The following is a 22,530-nucleotide window of genomic DNA, read 5'->3' on the forward strand; positions in this document are numbered from 1 at the left end:
TAATAATAATTTAAGTTCTTGTTTTAACTTTTGCTTAATCTGCCAAAATTTTAGGATGATCTCTTTGGGTTTTGGAGTTAACAGAATTTGTGTTAATCCATCATTGTAGATTGATTAATTTTTAATTCATAAAAATTTAAAATGCAAAGATTTTCTTTTGTTCATGCAAAAATATAGTTAGAAAACCATTTCTTCCAATAGAAATGTTATTTGCATAATAAATTTTACTATTAGGAGAAAAAAAGTGTAAAAAAAATATAATAAATAATGTGATTGAAAAAAAATAAAAAGAGACTCTTATTGTACATAATTTATTCTACAAAACTACAAATAACATCTTTTTGGCTGTTGCTGTTTGCGTCCCCCCTGTAGAGACATAGTAGTCACTAACTCACTGTGAGATAACGTTGAGCAATGAGCATAAGTTATCGTAAATTCCTCGCTACAGAAGTTTGACACCTCCTTTTTGAAAAGAAATATATTTTGTTTTCTGATTACCGAATATATATTTTGTTGAAAAAACCGTCTAAATAAAATAAACGCCAAAAAACAGGCATTGTTTGTTTAGAAATTTAGTGTGCTGATGGACAGCTCTTTTCTCTATTTATAGTATAGACAATAATACCAAAATAATTGCAGAAAGTAAAAGAATATCTTGAATCAAGTAGCTTTTACATTTCTCCATAAACACACAATGATCTCGCAAGCATAGATCAATATAATATTTATCCAAATACTGAATGTAATTGAATGACTTAAAATATTCCAACAAGAAATACCAACACTTGATGACAACGCCATCTCATCCCTTTTGGCAAAAGCAAGCTTTAAGTCCTACAGACCAAGGACACCAAAGAACAAAAGAGAATTCATTTTAGTAACACGTGTATTGAAACTTGTGATGTTTAGAAATATGAACATTGAGCAATTCCAAAATTCACATTATACATTTTATTATTATTATTATTATCAATTCAACCCAACTTAAACCAATTAATGACTTGTGAATCGATGTCTATTCACAAGTTCAATTTAAAAATACTGGGCAAGAGAATTTAAGAACATACATGAGAAAGCAACAAAATAAGGTGACTAGAAATATCAATAAGTTCTTTCTTCATTTTACTTACATTACCATCTCACACAGCCTCTGCTCTTTGTGTATATCTTAAATTATACTAGACGGGTGAATATGATTATTTCAAAACTGACTACCTACATTGACTAGTGAATAAAGAAAGCCATCTTTACGCCTATATTGAATTTGGTTTCATTTGCAAAAAGACTTTTCCAGCTAGGTTTATATAGCAGCCATATAGTTTCATAAAGCTCCATTAAACTTGCACAATAGAGTTTGCTCAAATTTTTACAGTTCCCTATGACCACTAACCTCTTCAGGAACAGCCCCTACAATTTTTTTGCTAACCCTTGAAAGGCACTCAGTAGGGCCTCATAAAAAGAGGTTTTTTGAGAAGGATTTATATGTGGGAAGAATGCTGACAGTATTTGAACACAAGCAGCAAAGCTATTGACTAATCTACAACTCAATTATGTACCAAACTACCAATTCAATAAGAAAGATTAATTATTTGATCCCTATAGTTGAACAAATTTTACCTTTAAATCCTTACACTTAAAAATCATCATTTTCAGTTCATGTAAAAGCACCTTCAGATTTCTTTTGGTCTCTATCGATACAAAATGACAAAAACTAAAAGATAAAATTTATGTAATGGATCAAAAGAGATGGTTTTTAAGTGCGAGGACTAAACTGATAAAGTAACAACTAAATGAGTAATTTTTCCAATTCAATATTTGAGTGATCCTACCTCTTAATTGTTTTATCTTTCTATAAACTACAACGACAATAGCCTACATAGCATAAAAAAACATGTAAAAGAATAAGTGTTTTCTAGTTTCTACCTCTCAATATTTTAACTATATTAGACTTTTCCCTCAACATGAAAGAACCCTAATGCAAGAGGAACAGTCGTGTCATATAACAAGCGTGTTTTCCTTTTCTACTGAGGTAAACAGTGCCCAATATAACTCACAGCCCAAATTATGATATGCTACTTTATATTACGATATACTACTTCATCTTAAATAAATCATATGATCTGATTTTTTGTCAAGGATCCAAACATTTAAGCATCACATCAGACATCCAACTAACTTGATTAGAGCAGCAAATAATTATCACAAGGGATAAAGTTCTTCCAACCAATGAAGACCATCAAATTAAAACAGTCTCAATAGTAGTATCAATTAGAATACCCACATCACCTGTTTAAAAGAATTAATGTTCAAATCCTAAAGTATTAGTAATAATTATGGGGTGGACCTTTTTATCATAAAATACTAAAAATGTTAGCCCTAATATGCTAGAGAAGATACCCTACTCAAGTTTAAAAGTCTAGACAAGATATGCAAAACTAAGCTAACAAATAAAGCGGCATAATCATTTTATATTAAATAATTACTCAAATCTACGTGACACTATTATGATTTTTATTCAAAATGATTATGTGCCAATCGATTATTATTATAGTTTATATAACTCAGAAATAGCAAGTTCATGTAAAAAATTTCATTTTCAGAAAACTGAGAATTTTCAACATTTGAAAGTGAAAGGATGGCTTTTCTTCGATGCTCTTCTCAATAAATTGAAGCTCCCAAACAAGATTCCATGGTCGGTGTGCAGTTTCTCTTTTGCTTAAATATTGGGTCATTAGTTTAAAGTAAAACATGTACTTTAGAGAGAAAATTGAAAGTAATAATTATTAATTGAAAATTCCAGGAAGTAAAATTAACTACATAGTACATGTATTTTTATAATAATCTCAGCAAAGTGTTTTAATCATCACTTATAGTTGTCAACTTTAAATAGAGAAAGGAAATTATAATTTTTCATAAACCATCCAAAACTCTTGCAGTCTAGCTTATGTATTTTATTTTAAGTTTTTCCAAATTTGGTGATATTTGAGGGTAATTTTCAATAAATTTAAATTAAGAGAGTGCTGCAAACACTCTTCATATTTAATATTTTACAAATATCAAAAGCATATTTTCACCCAATGAAAAAATTTATTAAAAGATTTTATGAGAAGATGCAAAATTATTCTTAAAAAAATTGAGTTATTAATTTCTTCTTGGGTCTGAATCTATGCTCAATACTTTTTTTTTTCCATCAGCTCATAAATTCAAACTTTTTGTTATGTCAAAGTGGAAGAAAATGCATATAAAAATACAATTCCTCTTTCAATATTTCCTAAGCGTGAGTGTCAGCAGTGAAGTTTCTGACTACGTGCATGGACCTTTCAACACATGAAAAAGTCCAGCCCATGTGTGGTTAAAATCCTAGCTATCCTCTAACCAAGGCAATGAGCCAATGAGGATCGTGTCATGTGGGTGTACAGCATGAGCTTAATTGGAGTAATTGGGATTGTAAAGTCATTTTTAGACTTTGATTTTGGGCCAAAGCATAATTAAAATTGCCCCCACTCATCAGTGACACACATGGTATATGCCACACAAAAGCTTACACCTGACATGCTATAGAGGAGGGAACCAATGAGAGCACAAACAAGGAGACAACCAGCCGATAGATATCCTATATATTCACGGCAACCCATATAGGAATCCACAAAAAAAGACAACACAACACAACGGATAGCAAAACCGGTACCATAAACTTATGCCCAATGGCCAACTTGTTCATCATTACCTAGAAGCCAAGCGGTTCGTGGTATTGCACACAACACAACACATCAATCCAAAAACAACATCATTCAAGTAAGCAATACTAACTACACACCATCAAATAATTAAAGTCACGTCATATCCACGTAATGCATTAATTGGGCACTTAGACTTTCGTGATTGGTTGTGTATAAAGCTTACTACGTGTTACGTGCTGTCTATACAAGTAGGATTATTTTTCTTTTACCAACGCCAAAGGATCTCATTGGGGAAGAAGATTAAGGGGCACCACATCAAATAATCAAAATGGAGTGCAATGTACTATCGCACATTAAAGCCAAACAAACATAAAAGAAACAGCTATAAATTTCAGGACTTTATCTAACTTGTTTTTTCCGACACATGTTTTCTTATTAAGTTTAACCAATATGATATTATTTGTTACTCTAAAAAATTTCGTTTTGGGTCTACTTCTACAACCCTTGTAAAAACTATATATTATATCTCTTGTTAATATGAGATTTAAACATTTATTAATAAACTTTAACTAATAACAAGAGAAATTCTATGATATCATCAAATTTTTCAAAAAAATTACGGGTTTTAGTTCTGTACGTTATTGAGAAAATACACTCACCTTTTTTCTTTTTGTCCTTTGATGTGCCCAAACTCATAAATATTGGCCAAAAATTCAACTATACTAAAACCCTCAAATTTATAATCTTGGTATCATAGTAAAGTGTGTTAGAATGAATTAGACAATGTTTTGTCATTCTTAATGAAAGGATTTAAAAGAGAAAAGATAATAAAAAGATCGATGAAGATAGTCTTACCAGGAGGAAAATGGAGCAATCCAAAAGTCAGTTCTTGGCTTTCCCCTTCTGGTCAGAATGGCCATAGTAAAGTTGCAAGCGGCTGCCATCAAAAACAGAAGAGAACTGATGCTGGTGATGGTTGTTGTTGTTGTTGTTCTCCATGGCAGGAGCAGCAACTGCAGCAGCAGAAGAAGCAGCTCCAATGAAGAAAGGTACAGTGGATCCGTCTATAGGCGAAAACCTCTGCGAGTGAGGCAGCAGAGACGGAGAATTGGACTGAAGGGTCCCCCTATTGTAACCAGCGAGGCCCGAAGACATGGTGGAGTTCAGATTGTAATCGTTCCCGCTGGGCTGATGATGATGATGATGATGAGAAGAAGCAGCAGAAGAAGTAACCACAGCTGACATAAGATGATCCGGTATCAATGACAAGTGTTGCTGCTGCAGATGAGGATCTGATGATGAGTGGTTGTGGTTATCACCACTCACATTGTTGTTGAATGCTGAAACATGATTCATTGCCTCAGGAAGAGAATGTCCTAGTTGGATTTGTGCCAATGAGAACCCACTAGAAGAAGAAGAAGAATATTGATGATGATGAAGGTGATTGTGATTGTGTGTCGTTGTTCTAGAAGAGGAAAGCCCCAGAAAGTAGTCCATAGGTGTTGTTGATGAACACCATTGCAGTCTACCTGCTGCTTTGTTGAACATCATGTTGTTATTAGCCTCATCACACCCTTTGTTGGGATCACTGCCAGTGAGTAGCTCCGTGAAAGAAGCTGTTTGTGAAACGAGGTTCACATTGTGGTTGTGATGAGGAACAACAACAACATTGTGATGATGACGATGAGACTCATCATTTTTCTCTTTCTCTTTCTCCTTTTCCTTTGTTGTTCTCTCCCTTGCCCTCTCTCTAGCCTTCACACGAATATCAGACCTTGAGAGGGACAAGCCAGAACCTTTGCTAGTCTCAGAATTGCTACTACAAGCAGATTTAGCCAAACTCAAGTTCTGGCCATTGCCATTCTCACCATCTACTACCCCAACAGCAACATCAGCGGTGTTTTCCCTCTTCTCATGATCATCACTTTGGGGAGTGTCAGGGAAATTGTTCAAAGAAGGAAGTTCAGAAATGGCATCAGAAGCAGATTTGATAAGCCACTCCACAGCTTTACTAGGTTGGTCATAACCCAAGCGATCTTGAAGGTCATAGAACTGAATGGCAGTGTTCACAGAAAGCCTAACCCTTCTATCTCTCAACCCTTTTGAAGTCATAACCTTGCTGTGCCTGTCTTTGCCACCAGATGCTCGAGACACCCTTATGATCCTCGAAGAGTTGTGGTGGTGCCAGCTGCTGCTGTGGAACCTGCTGTTCGTGCTCTCCCCATCACTGCCTCTTCTTCTTGGCAACTTACACGCCCGTGCTTGAAGAATCTCATCCTCCTCCTCCATATCACAATCATGCCTTGCACAAAACACACACTTTTTTTGTCTCTCTCTTTATGTTATGTATGTTATGTATGTTATGTTACACTTGTGTAGAGAGAGAGAGAAAAAAGAGTGCAAGTGTGTGGGGTTGTCTACTAAGTCCTTTGCATTGATGATGATGATAATTCAGAGACTGCTTTGGTTGGGTAGTGATAGAAAGGCCTTTTTCATGCTCTGATATATCACGGTCCAAATCAGGAGGCCCTTGTTTAGCTTTTTGCAGTTTCAAAAGCAGAACACTGAACTAGGTTTCAGACTCAGCACCCTCTCACTCACCCTTCCTGCAAAATCACACCCAGCTAGTACCATAAACAACCAAATAATTTTCTGTTAATTAATTATTACCATTCAAATTCCAAAAAAATAAATATTAAATAATATCAAAAATTTCGTACACTTCTTAGATTCACTAAGTAGTAAGTACACAGTAGATAAGATCTGACTGTGTCTACTGTCTAGCATAGTTTGTATATAGCACATTAAAAACCGAATATATATTATGAAAAAACAAGGATTTGAGAAAAGGTTGAATTGAAATGTGCCCTTTGTACAAACTTACAAACTGTCATTAATAATAAGTCTTTACTAACTTAAGAAAACACATATATTTTGGTTTCTGGAAAATGTTAAGCATTATAAAGAAGTATTTACTATATTTTATAAGAAAAATATTATTCTCACAACAATTCATTGGACATTTTTTTTGCAAAATGAGAAAAATATAGAATGTAATAAATGATAAGATAGATAAAAATAAACACCCAAAATATTGGGATACAAAATATTGTATGAGTTGTTATATAAAATATAAATGACACAATTTTTTTTATATTTTTGACGTAATTAATAAATACTTTATTTTCAATATAAAAAATTAATGCTTTTTATAGATACTTATAAATTAGCCCTTTATGTTAATGCAAATTGCTAAGGTAATTGTTCATTTTTAATTCAACTCTTTTTTTTTGTGTATGGGTAAAACTAAAACTACTGCTTTGTTAGTTATACTGGCAAGTCAGATAATTTTATTGCTCAAGATACATCAATTATATATATAATTCGCAACAGAGACAACTTGTAATAATTGCAAAACCAACACTAAAATAACATGCAGAAAAAAGCTTTCTGAAAAATCTCAAAGGGCATAGAGGAGTTGCTGTTACGTACCAGAGGATGAAACTATGAGACAATTGTGGCTTCCTTCAACGTGGTTGCAAAGTCATGTAGAAAGGTCCAACATTTGGCGCCAAATTGGCTGGGAAATTTTCAAGGATGATATGTGGCTCTAAATAAGCCCTTTGATTATTGGAAGGGTGCAGATTCTCTCAACATCAGGCACTGCAAGGTTCACTATTAAAAAAAACACTATTTCTGAAATGCTCAATAATAGTCTTAATTAAATAAAAATATTAAAAATAAAATTTGGAGTCTCATTAGTTTGAACAATGTTGGCTCAGATTCCGTGACAGGTTAATCAAAGACAAAATAAAATAATGAAAAAAAAAACCCAGGTGTTAAGCTTACAGATCTGTGTCCCTAGAGCTCCCTTATTATTTGAAACAAAGTAAAAACACAAAAAAACCGAACTTAAACACAATACTTTTTGTTCAGATCAGTAAACAAAATTATAGATTTTTTTAAAAAGAAAAACAGTATTAACAAAAATGAAAGAGATCAAAGTGTGGATGGGGAGAGAAATAAAGACAAAATATGAGATGGAACCTTATTTTGCTGCCTGATTTCAGGAGATTGTTGAATTTCCCAAATGGTCTTTTCTTATGTCTCAACTCTCAAGAGCACCTTCAAATGTAAAAGAGGAAACCTGGTTCAGTTTTTTTTTTCAAATCAATTTTTTAAGACTCTCAAGCTTAACATGGTTAAAACAAGACCTGAAATCCACTACCAAAGAACATATGCTAGCATTTTGTTAAAGGTGAATTTGGAGTTTGGTTGACACTTACAGTTTGTTTGTGCTTCTCTCTTAGCAAAAAGAAACATTAAGTTGGTAGTTTGGTGGGTGATAAATGGAAAGAAAGTGAAAGAAAAATCGGGGTATATGATAATTGCGTGATTTCTAGAGAGAGACAAGTGTGTATATGTGTTTTTGTGTGCGAAAGGTAAAGACTAAAACACTAAACAGAGAGAGAAGAAGAAAAGCACAAGGGTGAGTTGAACTCAAAGTGGTTGTGAAGAAGAAGTAGAAGAAGAAGAAGGATTGTTGTTGTTGTTCCCCATTCGAACAATGACCGGGCTTATCGGAAAAGGCAAGACACAAGGCTGTTCATCTCTTTATGTATTCTCCACTCCTTCATATTTGTCCCTCCTTTCTCTTGTATTTACTTCCTAACCTTATCCCATTAATTATTACCCGATTTTGTTTTCTAATACTATTTTTTATAAAAAAAATTAGTCATTAATTTTCATTAGTTTTATTAACAGAAATAATTAAACTTGTAATATTTTTTTTCTTTTCTTCTCTTTGGACCATTCAATCCATATTTATTTTCTAATTTTTAGTTTATTAAAATTAAAGAAAACAATAATGTATGTACACACAATATAAAAAAAAATATTATCATTTTATCACAAATTATTATGTATAAGTGAATTTATTTATTTTTATAATAATTATCTTACAAAATTGTACCGTAACTTCTTATTTTATACTTATCAAAATTAAAGTCAAATTATAAACATTTTAGATTAAAAAAATAAATATACACTTTCTTTCATTCACTAGCTTTAAAGATAAGTTCGTTCCATTCTTGTCTTATCTAATTATTGAAAGCGTGTCATGTGAACATGAGTTGTATATTTTATTAAATAAATATTATATTTGATCAAATAATGTGGAAAATAAATTACAGATTGGATTCTTTTTAATATATATATATATATATATATATATATATATATATATAGTAACCACCATAAGTTATAATTGAGCTTTGTAAATGTTGTTTTCATCCTACAAGAAAACAAAATGCCCCATTCTTTTTTCTTTTAAAGTGATTTGTCAATGTTGTGTTTATAGTGAATTATAATCAACTTATCAACTAAACAAAGTTTAATTTTCATGATTATCCGTACAATCAAACTCAAACTATAAAATAAATTTAGAAATCAAATTAAATTTGTAAAAATAAATTAATTATAGTACATGTATTCTTCTTCTTTTATAGTTCTCACCTTTAGAAAATAAAAAATAAAATTTCAGGCAGCATGCAATTGGACTTCTTTTTAAGTGGGTAGTGGCCTTTTTTAGTGTTTCCCAAATTTCAATTTCTTTTATTCTTCGTGATTTGATATATTATATAAATTGTCTATCTAAATGCACCAGGAACATGTCTACTAAAAAAATGCTGGACTTTGATGGTAAAAAACATCCTTATAGTTGGTTAAGATTAAATACCCTTATTTTAACAAATTATAGCAGAATTCAGTGATAACAAAAGAAGATGTGAATATATCCATAAATTTTTCCTTTCTTTATTTGTTTTCTCTTTCTGTTGTATAAAATTATATTCTTCTCCTTTCTTTATAAATTGTCGTATAAAATTAAAATACAATTATATTTTCTCAAGAAGTATACACTCAATTGACAAGATGTTTGCATTTACATGGAAAGAGCCTTTATGAAATTTTTACCATATTCTGTATAAACAACTGTTTCACTAAGATTTGCAATAATTAAAGGTAATATGGATATTCATTGTTGTGAAATGACCTCATTTATATCCGCATGCAGTAACAAATGGGATGAACTAATTGTTATACTATTTGGGTAATGCTAATAGGATGCTATCTTTAAAAAAAAAAAACAACCATACGCGGAAAGCCGCAAATACAAAGCTTGCATGAATTGGGGACCAAATTAAGACTGCAGGGGACCATAATAATATGTATGAAAATTGTAATAACCTAACACATCAACAGAAAAAGACGGGTCATATATATTGAAATAACTATGCCTGTGAATGATATATTGATGTATGTGTCTTGAATTTTCAAGAGAAAAGTCAGAGAAGATTCATTTTGATAAAATTGTGATTTTGAAATCCGTTCAGATATAGTAGTATTTAAAAAAGTCTCGATTACATTGTTTAAAAATCAAAACAAATAGTATTTATTTATAAATGCTCTCTTCCCCTAATTCTTTGAAACATTTTCCAAAGACAACCATGAGATTCATACAAGTTTTAAAGTAAATAATAATACCTCAAATGCAGTAAAACCTAATGAAGCAACACAATGGTTAATTATTATCTAAAGTGCTAGATAATTATTCTATCACTGTCCTTTAGCAAATAGGTTGTTGAGAACAGGATGTGCCACTAGCAAGCACTAAGTAGTCAAAGTGTATAATTGAATTATGAAAAAGCATAAAGTTTTAATTTCTTAGTCCCACATCTCAACAGGTTTTATCCTGCTACTTGCACTTGAAGAAATTGCACGACAGTGAAGTATTGTACTATTGCATAGGGTGTTTTAATTAGATAATATGTTTATTTAGATAAAAAAAATATCTTCAGCTCTTCCAACAAGGTCAATGACTGACTACATTAATTAAGAAGTTGGTTTCTTACAAAAATTAAAGAGTATGGGACCCTGCAATTAATTGGAAAGATTGAAACTAACTAGTAAAATAACAGTCCAGAGAGATTGTATATGCTGTGCATGTTTGGTTTAAATTACTTTTAAAATTAATTTTTAAAACTAGTATCAATAATTTTTTTTAGTGTATTATTTTTTACAATTTTCTAGTAATTAATAAATAATAAATTACTCCTTTCAAAAATAAATAAATAATAAACTATATATATAATAATATTAATTTTAAAATATTTTAATGTTTTAAATTAATAGATTAATTTATAATAATTTATGTAATAGTTTAATTTAATGTATAAATAATTTTCAATATTAAATTAAAAATATATATATTATCATATGTTTCTTTGAAAAATATTATTCATCATATACACACACCCAATAAGGATACCTCTCCAAGCAATTATAAGTGTTCTATATAAAAATTCAATGTCTTAAAATGGTAATCCATGCACAAATATTTCTTTTATTCAATGAGATATGGTGGAGTTAATTCATAAGATTGATTAACCTCCAAAAAATAATTTATTATTTTATTTTAGGTGATAATTCTTCATTAATACTTCATGCCTAAGTGTTATTGTAAATTGCACTTCGAATTGGAATGAGATTACGTCTCTCTTTTTTATATTTATTTGTAATAAAAATAAAAATTCTTAAGATGATTTAGAGTATCGTTGCTTATATATAAGAGCTACTTCGAAGTAAATAATGTTGTTTAACAAATGTTACCACCAGAGTAGGTGACATGAGTGTTAATTATATAAATATTATTACTTAATCAATTTTAAAAAATAATAAATATATTTTTGGGACCCATTTGAACAATGCAATTAATATTTATCATTGGAGAATAATAATAATAATAATAATAATAATAAAATTCTCAAATTTAAAATGGATTGCAAGGCCCCCGTAAAAGTTTTTAAGCAACTTAATATGCATTTATACATGGTAGATTCTTTAAGGAAGATATTATTAATATTTAAGTTTACTTTGTTATTATTATTTTTCTTATAGATATTCATGCAAAATATTATTTAAATAGGATCATTTTTATACTTTTTGTCATGTATTTTTAATATATTTTATTTCATGATTACATTTAAAATCAAGTACTGGACAAACGCATGCTTGCTAATAATTAAGGGTGTTCATGACTTGGCTTTTCTACTAACCAATATTAATGTAAAGTTAATTTTGACTAGTTTGAACTAAAAATTAGATATGATATCTTTTGAGGAACAATTTGGATTGTACTTCGAGTCATCCCAACTCCGTCCAAATAATTATGTATTATTAATGCAATTTCTTAACTTAATATATATTGTTCTACATAACATGATATTATATTTATGTTGATATTATTTGTTTTAAAATATATATTATAAAATATACCTTAAATATTATAAGTTATATATTTATTAAATTTTACGATTTAGCTATAGATTGTTAATATTGATATCTTATCTCTCCAAATCTGTTAATCCGATCTTGTTCCAAATATTTTTTTTAATATAAATATTTTAGTTTTTTATTGGATCAAATTTTAGTCTAAATAAAAGACCATAGCAAAAAACAGTTGAGATAAAAACAAAAATAAACTCTACTCAACCTAGATATGGATGTAGAAACAAGCATTGAATGAATCATTCAGAAATCAAAAGCGTATCACCTACAAACATTCATCAATTTAATGAAAGTTGCCGCAACACAAGTCTAATTAATTATAACACCAGATGCCACTGGTTTTGCTTGAATGAATAAAGTCTCTCATAAATGAAATTACAACTTCTTTGAGTTAAAAATTTATTTGCCGTGTCCTTTCATTTAACTTTTACTGTTTTTATAGATAAAAGTTTTTAGGTGAGCTGTGGTTTTTGCTAGATAAAACTTGAAAGGTGTGGCAGGTCATCAGTGATCTGTGTCCCCCCTCCCCTTTCTGTACCAAAAATGCAAAAAATAAAAATAAAAATATATAGATATCAAATAAAGAGGAAGAAACCATTTATTTAACAGAAAAATATAATACTCCCATAAACAAACAAAAAAACAAGATAAGTCACTTGGCTCACAAAAAAAATAAAAAATAGATACTTCGCTTGGCCAGGTCCGTTAAGTTAATTTACATAATTTATCGATCAAGAACAAAATATATTAATCGAAATTCGTTTGTGAATGCATGGTAGAGTAGTAATTGTAATTAGACAAAAGGGTTAATTCCGATGAAGATGAAAAGGATGGCACTACCCAGAAAGTAGTGTAAAAAATTTCTTCCCTGGCCACCACCCATATGTCGAGTTCAGAACTAACTGGGCTCCTCTCCAATTAAACACAACTTTATTTTTTGAAAAGTTGTTTGGAGTTTTAAATGTACATCATGTAGTATTAATTTAGATTTTATAAAGCAAAGATTTGAGGGCATTTATGATTTAATTAATGGGCAAAGGTTGTAGATGTCCGTACGACCAATGATGTGTGTCTTTGCTTCCTTCCCTCTCTCTTTCAACTTTCAAGTGTCATGTGGAAGGTATATGCAATTGCAGGAACAGCATTTGATGGGCCATGGAGGCAGCAAAAACCCACTAAGATGATCCCTTTGCTGGAAACCAGAACGGCAATTGGGGAGAGACCAACCATTCGGTCACTTTCCATGATCATTTTGTAGTTCAAATGGAACATCTTTTGTGATTATTATATTATTGGAGATAAGTTAACTAATATTACTAACTTGGGTTTTGACAAGTTTTTTTTACTTTTTTTTTTCCAACAGCATGTATAAGAGAATCAATATAATTATTCTCAAGCTCCTGTAGAATTATTATAAATAATAATATTTTTAATGTTTAATACAATTATATATTCAAAATTTAAATTTAAATAATTCTATATTAATTGATTTGCCCACTCAATGATTCATTTTATCAAAAGTTTTTACTCTTTTAAAGCCCTCCCAGCATATCACTAACACCAATTCTTTTGCTAATTAGCATTGTAGTCAGATTAACTGTCAATTGCAACCAGCAAACCAAAAACCCTACCATAAAATAATCTATTAATAAAAATGGCACCATAGCTAGGAAAATTTTTACATGACAGTTTCTTTTTTACCTTTTAACCAAAAGACAAATACTTGACGGTCAGTTTTTTCTCCTGTGGTATGGCAAGTGATAATAGTTAAATACCAAGTGTTTAATATATTTAATTTGGTGTCCATATGTACAAATTAAATTTGTGCAAGAAATTAATTGATGTTTTTTATGATCTAAATTATTATTTTTTCTATAAAAAAATATCTAAATTACTTTAACGTATGGCTGATTTCTCTCAATCCTTTGACGTATGTCAATTCTAGTCTCCAAATTCCCAAAACTCTAGTAAGAAGTTAAATGTGTATCGGTAAATAGTACTCTTAACACTCAAATGAGTGGATACTCCAATATAAGAGTTATTAGGTAAAAAAGTGTACGTGTTTAACAATATCTGTTGATATTCTCTTTTATATTGTTCTTCATTGTCTTTGGGAGGCTCTGCCCTTAGGATCAAGTGATTGTCATTTAGTGGTAGTTGTAAATGACTAAATATCTAGTTTTTTTCAAGGGAATATTGTTGGATTACGGTTGTTACTCATTACCCTTCTCTTACATTTCCTTTATGGGAGGTGCAATATATTTCTTATGTTGAAAAAGGAGTTAGGATAAAAAACAATAAGATAAATAGGATAATCTTTCTCTTCATAACACTATATCATTATGGTTTATGGTTTTCATTATTATCAATGTTATTATTACTATTGTTGTTGTCCTTGTGATTCTCATAACCTTAAAGAGTTTCTTTTTACCAAAAGTGTCAAATTCGTATTCATCATCATGCCATTTTCATGTATATATCACGTCAATGTTAAAATGTCATGTCAATACTAATAGCCAAGACGACCAAATGATCAAATCGATAGTTAACATTGTGACGTCAATGGTCAACTAATGACAACGAATGATTAACTAATGTTGAGACAAATTGTGGAATATTAAGTACAAGGATGAAAAGTTAAAAAAAAATAGTAAAATTTATAAAATCATCAAAGACAAGGGATAAAACGTGTAATAAATTTTATTTTCATTTAAGAAAAAAATGGAGTCCAGTGTCTTATAATAGAAAAATATGGAGTAAAAATTTACACGATTGGGATTCTTTATCGTTTATCTTAACCGCAGAAGATCCATATCCGGAAAGAATCGAGGTTGATAATAGTAAATAGAAAAAGGGAAACACATTGGGTTTGGAGTCGTGGTACTATGATTCTTAATTTCTTATAGAAATCATGGCCATGTCTACCACTGAAAAGACCTAAAAAATACAACCAAATCAAATGTAGTTGCAGCGGCAATAATACACACAACTAAGAGGGCGTGTTGCCGTGTTCTCGCAATTCCATGCTCAATCACTTGCCGGGTAAAAAGAAGCCAACATTATTTTAGTACAGCCCCATAAAACCCACTTTCCATTATTAAATTACTAATCCAACCCATAAACTCACTTTAAAATATAATTAAAGCTTAACACGTCACGTTAGCCTTTTATTATTATAAGCAAAAAACGAACACAAGGATGTGCCCCTTGTATTATAATGCAAATGTTAACTAATGTCTTAGGTATTTGTTAGTTAAACATAAATTTTTTTATTATGAGAAAAAAATAACGGTATTCAAGTTTTTTTATATTTTTTTAAATAATTTTCACATTAAATATTTTTATAAAAATTTTAACCAATAGTATCTTAAAGATAATAATTAGCAATACCGAGTAAAAAGGGGTAGGATGCAAAATAAGTGGAAGATGGGGAAAAGTGGTTGTGTGTTGTATTGAGTTGTTGTGTGTGATTTATGAAGAGGGTGAGGAGTGAAATTGTTGGGTGACAGAGCTTGTGACACGCACGAGAGAGAAGGTACAGTGATGAGGAAGCATGGGCACGTGTGAATGTTAGACATCCAGAGAAAGAGAGAGAATGGTTTGCTTTCTGGCTCTGTGGCTGACTTCTCGATCAGGGAGTGAGTGTGATACCAGTCATGACCATAGACCAGCATTGCACGTGTCACGGTCTTTGTGCATCTTTCAGATCATACTTCTTCAACCAATTAAATTAACATTACTAGCAGTATTAGATCTATTTACTGTCCATTTCAAAGAAATAAAGTTGAGAAGAAAAAAAATAAGTATAATGATATTTTTTTAATAAAAAATTAAAGAAAAATTATAAAGAAAATTATCTTCAAGAAAAATTAAACATTTTATTTTCTTTCACTTTTTTCAATCTAAAATTCAAAAGTTTATTTTTTTTTTCTCTCTCTATCAAACATAGAATTATACACTAGTATACCATTAGTCATTATTATTATTTTTAATTTTCTAATTTATATTGATCATATTTTTTTGTTTAATATCAAAATCAATTTATAAGATGAGTTATGTTTTATTTATATTTTATTTTTAATATTATTTCTTGTTGATATGACACTTGATTTTTTTCTCTTGAAATTAGAGAGAACTCATGCATTTGCACGATTTTAAGAAATAATGAGAGGACAAAAAATAATAGAGAAAATGAAATTGAAAAATAATGGAGGGTTTAACTTTTGAGACTGAGAGAGCATGCAATAAAGAGAAAGTAAAAAAATAAAAAAATAAAACAGATGGAGGACAATTGTACAACACATGACAAACAAAGCTGATAACAACACGTGGATAGCAAATTGGAGGCTGAATATATTTAACATTATTATTGATAATCAAGTTGAAATATTAATTAACATAATTTTACATAATTTTTTACATTTTGAAATTTAATTTTAAGCTAGAATTAATTTTGAGTTAAAATAACTATAAATAAGTTTTTACATTAAATAAAAATATTAAATTTTATTAATGTCTTACTTTTATAATAAAAATTTAAATATAAATTATATTATTTTAAGATTAATTTTACAGAAACAATTGGTGCCAATCCTCATCCAATTCAAACACTCAGTTTTGCACACGTTAACGTACCTTTTCACGTTAAAAATACAAAAGACACAACAGCAACTCGGTGAAGCTTGGGAAAGCTTTTTTTATTTTTCTTCAATTTCAACTGTTTTTATATATAAAAAAATAAGATATTTATCAAATAAGCTAGATATTTGGAAAATCAACTAAAATTTAGCATAAAAAATCCAAAAAATAAGCTGTTTTCAAGAATCTAATTTCTTTTAGCTTGTGGTTATTTTCAAATAACTTTTTTTAATCAATAAATTGGTGAATGATAGGCCATTGCAATAATTAATTATTGAGTGAATGATAGTCCTTAATTAAAATAGAATAAATTGGTGATGATATATTTTTTAATCAATAAATATTAATTGTTAATGTAGTGGTAGAGAAAAGATTTGAATGGACAATCTCTTTCTCCTTCTTTTTTGTTTCACTATTAAATCAATCTTATAACCCACAAATAAATTGGTCATATTGATCCTTAAAATTAATATAAGTGATCAAATAATTTTGGAATTATATATTATTAATCAAATTAATCCCTAATATTACAGTAGATGACCAAATAGATAAATGGTCTTTAAAATTGTAAATCATCATAATTTTTTTTAAAAAAAGCTTAATTGCACTTTTCTCTCTAACTATTAAAATTTCACACATTTTGTTCTATAAGTTTATTACTCCCTGCCTTCAAAACTTTGTGCATTTTGGAAAATTGTAAATAATATTAGAGATGAGGTTTGAATCCTTAACCCTTCCTTCTCCACAACCACCAAAATCATCAAGGGTGTATTTATGTAATAGTTGCATTTAACATATAACTCGCTTTCATGTTATTGGGATAAACGAATTTCTTCTATATGTTTACTGCATAGGAAAAGTGAGAATTTTCGTTTGAAGCGCCTCAAACGTGAATTCAAACACATTCTAAGTCATTTGTTTTGTTTGATGTTTATAAAAAGTATATTCAATATATAATATTATTATATTTAATTTGTTAATTGCAATTTTGATTTCATGTATATTGTATGAAAAAATATTAAAAGGCAAAATGATAAAAGAATATTTATTAAATACTTTTATTTTAATTGTATCAATTTATAAATGATACAAAACTACTTATTATTAAATTATATAATATCTCATAAATATATTTATGAAATATTTTACTCCGAACAACTACCCTACAAGTAAAAAGGTGGTAGATGAATAACAAGTTATTATCTTAAGCAGCAGTTTCAACATCAAAGCTAATTTGATATTGATGGAGCGAATGGAAGTTTTTCAAAGTCTCGCAGAATGTGATAAAGTTATATGATTATTGGAGGACCATGTTGAATCCATCATATCATGCTAGATGGATGGTCTTGGTCGGCATATATGACCAAGGCAGAATTAGAAATTGATTTATTGTTTGGACATTGTTGTAGGCTGGTGGGGGCGTGGGGGAATGTGAATAACTAAAGTATATTGTTAGGATCAAACTCTATTCCTCTACATTAATATCTTCATACGTACCAGTCAGAATACATCCAAACTTCAATCACTTGAATAAACCATTATATTTTATATAAGTTTGAGTTTTTATGTACAAGCAAAAACTAATTATTATTATAAAAAAACTTATGTAAAAGAAATAAAATAAACCCCCTTCATTAATCATTCATGCAGCAGTTACCCTCAATCATTCAATATATAATGACTAATTGTCATTTTGCAGATAACATGTTTCGTCAAAATTTATTTATCCTGAACTATTTGATTAGAAAAATAGGTATTCACAGTAAATAATAATAATAAATAAAAACAAAAGTCACTAGATTGAATTGCACATTCAATAGTAATTTCTGTCAATTTATAAGTCGTGAAAACTAATTTCTTTCCAGACATAAAAATTAATAAAATAATTTTTGTCTTTTCTACATAATTACATGATCACAAATTGAATTTCTGACTAACTAGCAATTATGTTTGGGCCTGTTGGTGTATTATTTAATTTCATTCTGTAACCACCAAAATAATTAAACTCAACTGACTGCCCAAATATTCCGTGGCATAAAAGAAAGTGTTGATTTGGAAAAGACTAGAACTATTATCTCCATCTGTTTAATTAGCTTGTTATAACTTTTAATCTTTATATAAACTACTAATTTAGGTTCAAAATCACACAGGTAGATTGGTCCACAACTCTAAAATGTTTGATGGATTTGGTTAATGATGGAAGGTAGAGTAGAATATAGAATTTGCTCGGGTGATTCCAACAGAATCAACAGATATGATTAATACATGTATTCCTTCTAATAATTGTTATGATTCTGGCACAATATGCTTCCCCTTTACGGGTATCACACATCATGTCTTAATAAAAGCTGTTTTAGCCCTTGATTACTTTTCTCTCCAAACCTTTGTTTATTTAGCTGTGTACAAGACAATCGCATGAGTTTGGTTATTTAATACATATCCTCGCCCTGCCATGCTCGCGTAGAATCTTCAAACATTAATGTCACACACACACACATATATTCTAACCTATATATTGCTGAGTTTTTCCCCCTAAAACTACACCTATAGCTATCGTAGGAGGAATCCTCATGAGTCTCATGAGGTGGAAATCCAGGGCCATGCCCGCATGATTGAAAAGAGACGATTTAATAATTTTTCAAACATGTTAATAAAGTTTCATTTCAACCACTGAATTATCATTCAATAAATTAATTTTAGAAAAAAATAGAAACTATTTGATATTTTATCAATTAATATACTTTCGAATGATTATATATATATATATATATATATATATATATATATATATATATATATATATATATATCATAACCATTAACATAGTATCATATAATTTAATAGTTAGATTAATTAAATTTGTATTGAAGAAGTATTTAATACTTAGTTACTTTTAAAATAAATGAATTTATTTGTCTGTTTGTATATCTATTTATACTTCTATGAAATATTTATAAGCAACATATTAAAGAGGCATCCACCTTGGTGTTTGACTGACTCTGTGTGTCTTGAATAGAAGTACTTATGTAATATATCTGTAGAAAACTAAAAGATATATATATTGGATTGATGGCAAGAGAAATTGTATTTATAAGTTTAGAGGGCGGAAAAAATTACTCTATTGTAAGGTCATGCATTGCGTGCCATCGACATTAATAGAAGTTTATAATAATATTTACAAGTCACTTTAAAAAAAAAATGGCTGCAGGAATTATTAAGTCTAATAAGTTATCCTTGTCAACTGATATTACATTGGACTCTTAGAATATTAAATCTTAGTTACTAAATACTCATTACGCTAAAATAAAGGCTCGAAAACTTAGCGTTTCATTCCTGTTAAATATTGCAAGAGAAATCGATTGAAAGGTACTCGCAATCTACTTGTTAAGATTGTAAATTCTTAATAAAAAAACCATTTATTAATTTTTAAGGTTGAAAGGTACTAGTATAAAACTGTTTGATTTATATTTTGATCTCATTTCATCTCTATTTTATATTTTATGAAAATATAATAAACCGTTGTTGTTTTGAACATGTCAATTATTCTGATTTCTGATACGCTAATATCTAATCAGAAGCGAAACAATGTTCTGCACAACAAAACACAGGTGGGCCTGGTATTTGGAAATTTGCAAAATAAACAATACAATAAAAAAGAAGTATGAGAATGAAAGATTGACTTGAGTTCTTATTCATGGATGGCTTATTGCTTATCATTTTGAAAGTGAGCTGGCAAGACAATTTTCCAATCAACAAGAGCTTACAATTGGGGGTGGCGGGGAAGAATAAAAAAGTGAACTCTAAATCAAACAATCAATAAATTTGTCATTTTCTAATCCCAATAGTCTACAATATTATGCAATTAAAGGGAGAAAGTCATGAGTTAATTAGGGACAGGTCGCTAGCTTACCCTTTTTTTGTGTGCGTGTCCCCAAATTAAATAGCACAGTGAAAATTCCAAATTGAGTATGATAGTTGACTTGAGAATGAAGAAGCTATAAGCAACCTCAGATTTTTGCCAAACTTAACTGGAAGACAAAGAAGTTAGATAGATCATAGATGGAAACTTTAGCAGGCAAGTTGTTCGCATGCATGTTAAATGCAACTTGACTCTGGGAACGTCCTCTCCTCCGAAGAAACATTTTTTTTTTTGAATTATTATGATATTGATGTGAAATATTTATTAATTTTATTAAATTTTTTTATGTTTACTTGTATTGTATGGAAAAAAAAAGAACAATTTAGTTAAAAAGTTGCTTTGAAAAAGATTAAAAAGTTTGAGTGTGATTTAGTATATATTTAATAAATTTGATTAAGAACATTAATTTTACTATAAGAAAAGAAGTGTCTGGATAGACCTACTGCGGAACAATATCATACAAATTAATTTTCCGATTGATAGGTCATTTTCAAATTGATTATGGAGGAAAATACATGCACAAACTGTTATCAGTAGAATTCAACGCTTGGCTTGGGGGGATAGGTATTAGGTAGCTTAGAGGCATTTTCTAGGGTCCAAATTAAAACTGCTAAAGGAAATTCACCCGCACTAGACCTAAACCAGAGGTGCAGACTGAATTAAAGAGACGGTTGCACAGCTTCACGTTATGCTTTCTATATTGTTTTTTTTTTTTGTCAGATCCCACTGAGTTGTGCGTATCTAATTGTAAAATGAAAAAATTCGGTCAGATCCTATGCAGGAAAAATTATTGTATACTTGAATACCACCACGTATCTATAATCATGACCAATCTCCACATGCTTTATTCATGATTTTTTCAATTTTTTTTTAATCGATTACATCGTGTTACATGAAGATCGACTTTGGAATCATACTGTAATTTCTCTCTATACTATACATTCAAACACTTTACACTCAGAAAAATACAAATTATAATTTTCGAAACTTACTAAAATACCCTTTATGAGATGTGAAACAATTCCAAGCGTGTGTTGATCATAAATTTAGGTTTCTAATGTAGTGCATAAAAGAAAAGAAGGAAAAAAGTTGGAGTAAGAAAAATTGCCCCAATTGAGGCCCATAGCCAAAGTGTACTTCTAATTTGTGGTCATAGTGGATGGAAGCAGGCCCAGCCTGACTAATAATACATAAAAGAGTTGTTATTGGTTTCATTGTCATTATTACCGGTTCATATCAAAGGGTTGACACTCTTTTTTTCCTTTCTAAATATTGTTTTCATGGAAACATGATTCCTTTTGTACAATTGTTGTATAATGGAAACATGTTTTCAGTGTTTATGGAGGGGTGCGAAAACAAAAAGGAAACACAATTCTGTTATATACTTATACAATGTAATTGAGTTTTCGTCTTTCTGCACCCCTTTAGAAATACGATTTGTTGTATAATGTATAATGAAATCGAGTTTTTGATTGCCTCTTCTTCTTCCTCTGCACTTCACATCCTGAGACCTCAACCATAATCATGTCAGGTGTCGCCATTGGCACCACCATACAAACAACATCATCGTGACGCCAACACCATCATACCAATAAAATCATCGCGCAACCCAAACAACACCAAACACCAATAGATCGATGTGCCACAACACTACCGCACAACTAGGAAGCCGCGAACGCGTGGAGCCTCAGAGGTTGAGGTTGCGCAAGAGTAGGGAGCCTTAGAGATTGGTTTGCACACTTAGATGGAGATGCAATGATGGTGTGACGATGATGCGGTGGTGGCTGGGCCAAGGGGGTCACATGTGCAAATTTGGAGTCTGGAGCGATGCACAACATTGTTCGAATCATGGCAGAGATGGGCAACACTGATTCGGATCTGGGATAGAGATGGTGTGGTGGGGGTGAGAAGAAGAGTTGGGCCTTGGGGGTGCGGGGAGGGAGAACC

General features: G+C 30.2%; 1 protein-coding gene across 10 annotated transcripts; it reads right to left on the reverse strand.

Annotated features, from left to right (window-relative positions):
• Nucleotides 1–655: 655 nt before the first annotated feature.
• LOC100802134 (transcription factor TCP2) lies at nt 656–8,302 on the reverse strand. 10 transcript variants are annotated; one of them, XM_014778809.3, is made up of 5 exons: nt 7,967–8,302; nt 7,728–7,805; nt 7,173–7,343; nt 4,536–6,304; nt 656–834 (listed from the first exon to the last, which is right to left on the reverse strand). In XM_014778809.3, the coding sequence occupies exon 4, from the start codon at nt 5,967–5,969 to the stop codon at nt 4,563–4,565; it is 1,407 nt and encodes a 468-aa protein (XP_014634295.1). In that variant the 5' UTR covers nt 5,970–6,304; nt 7,173–7,343; nt 7,728–7,805; nt 7,967–8,302; the 3' UTR covers nt 656–834; nt 4,536–4,562. The 10 variants fall into 10 exon arrangements, with proteins under 10 accessions (XP_014634295.1, XP_003531162.1, XP_006585089.1 ...); XM_003531114.5 differs by having other exon boundaries at nt 4,536–6,286; nt 7,967–8,296; XM_006585026.4 differs by having other exon boundaries at nt 4,536–6,286; nt 7,173–7,355; nt 7,967–8,280.
• Between the last annotated feature and the right edge of the window lie 14,228 nt (nt 8,303–22,530).

Source organism: Glycine max, chromosome 8 (assembly GCF_000004515.6).
Source record: "Glycine max cultivar Williams 82 chromosome 8, Glycine_max_v4.0, whole genome shotgun sequence".
NCBI classification, from domain to species: domain Eukaryota; kingdom Viridiplantae; phylum Streptophyta; class Magnoliopsida; order Fabales; family Fabaceae; genus Glycine; species Glycine max.

Bases quoted from the DNA above. Each gene is read 5' to 3' on its own strand.
- LOC100802134 (XM_014778809.3), bottom strand. From the start codon at position 5,969: ATGGAGGAGGAGGATGAGATTCTTCAAGCACGGGCGTGTAAGTTGCCA.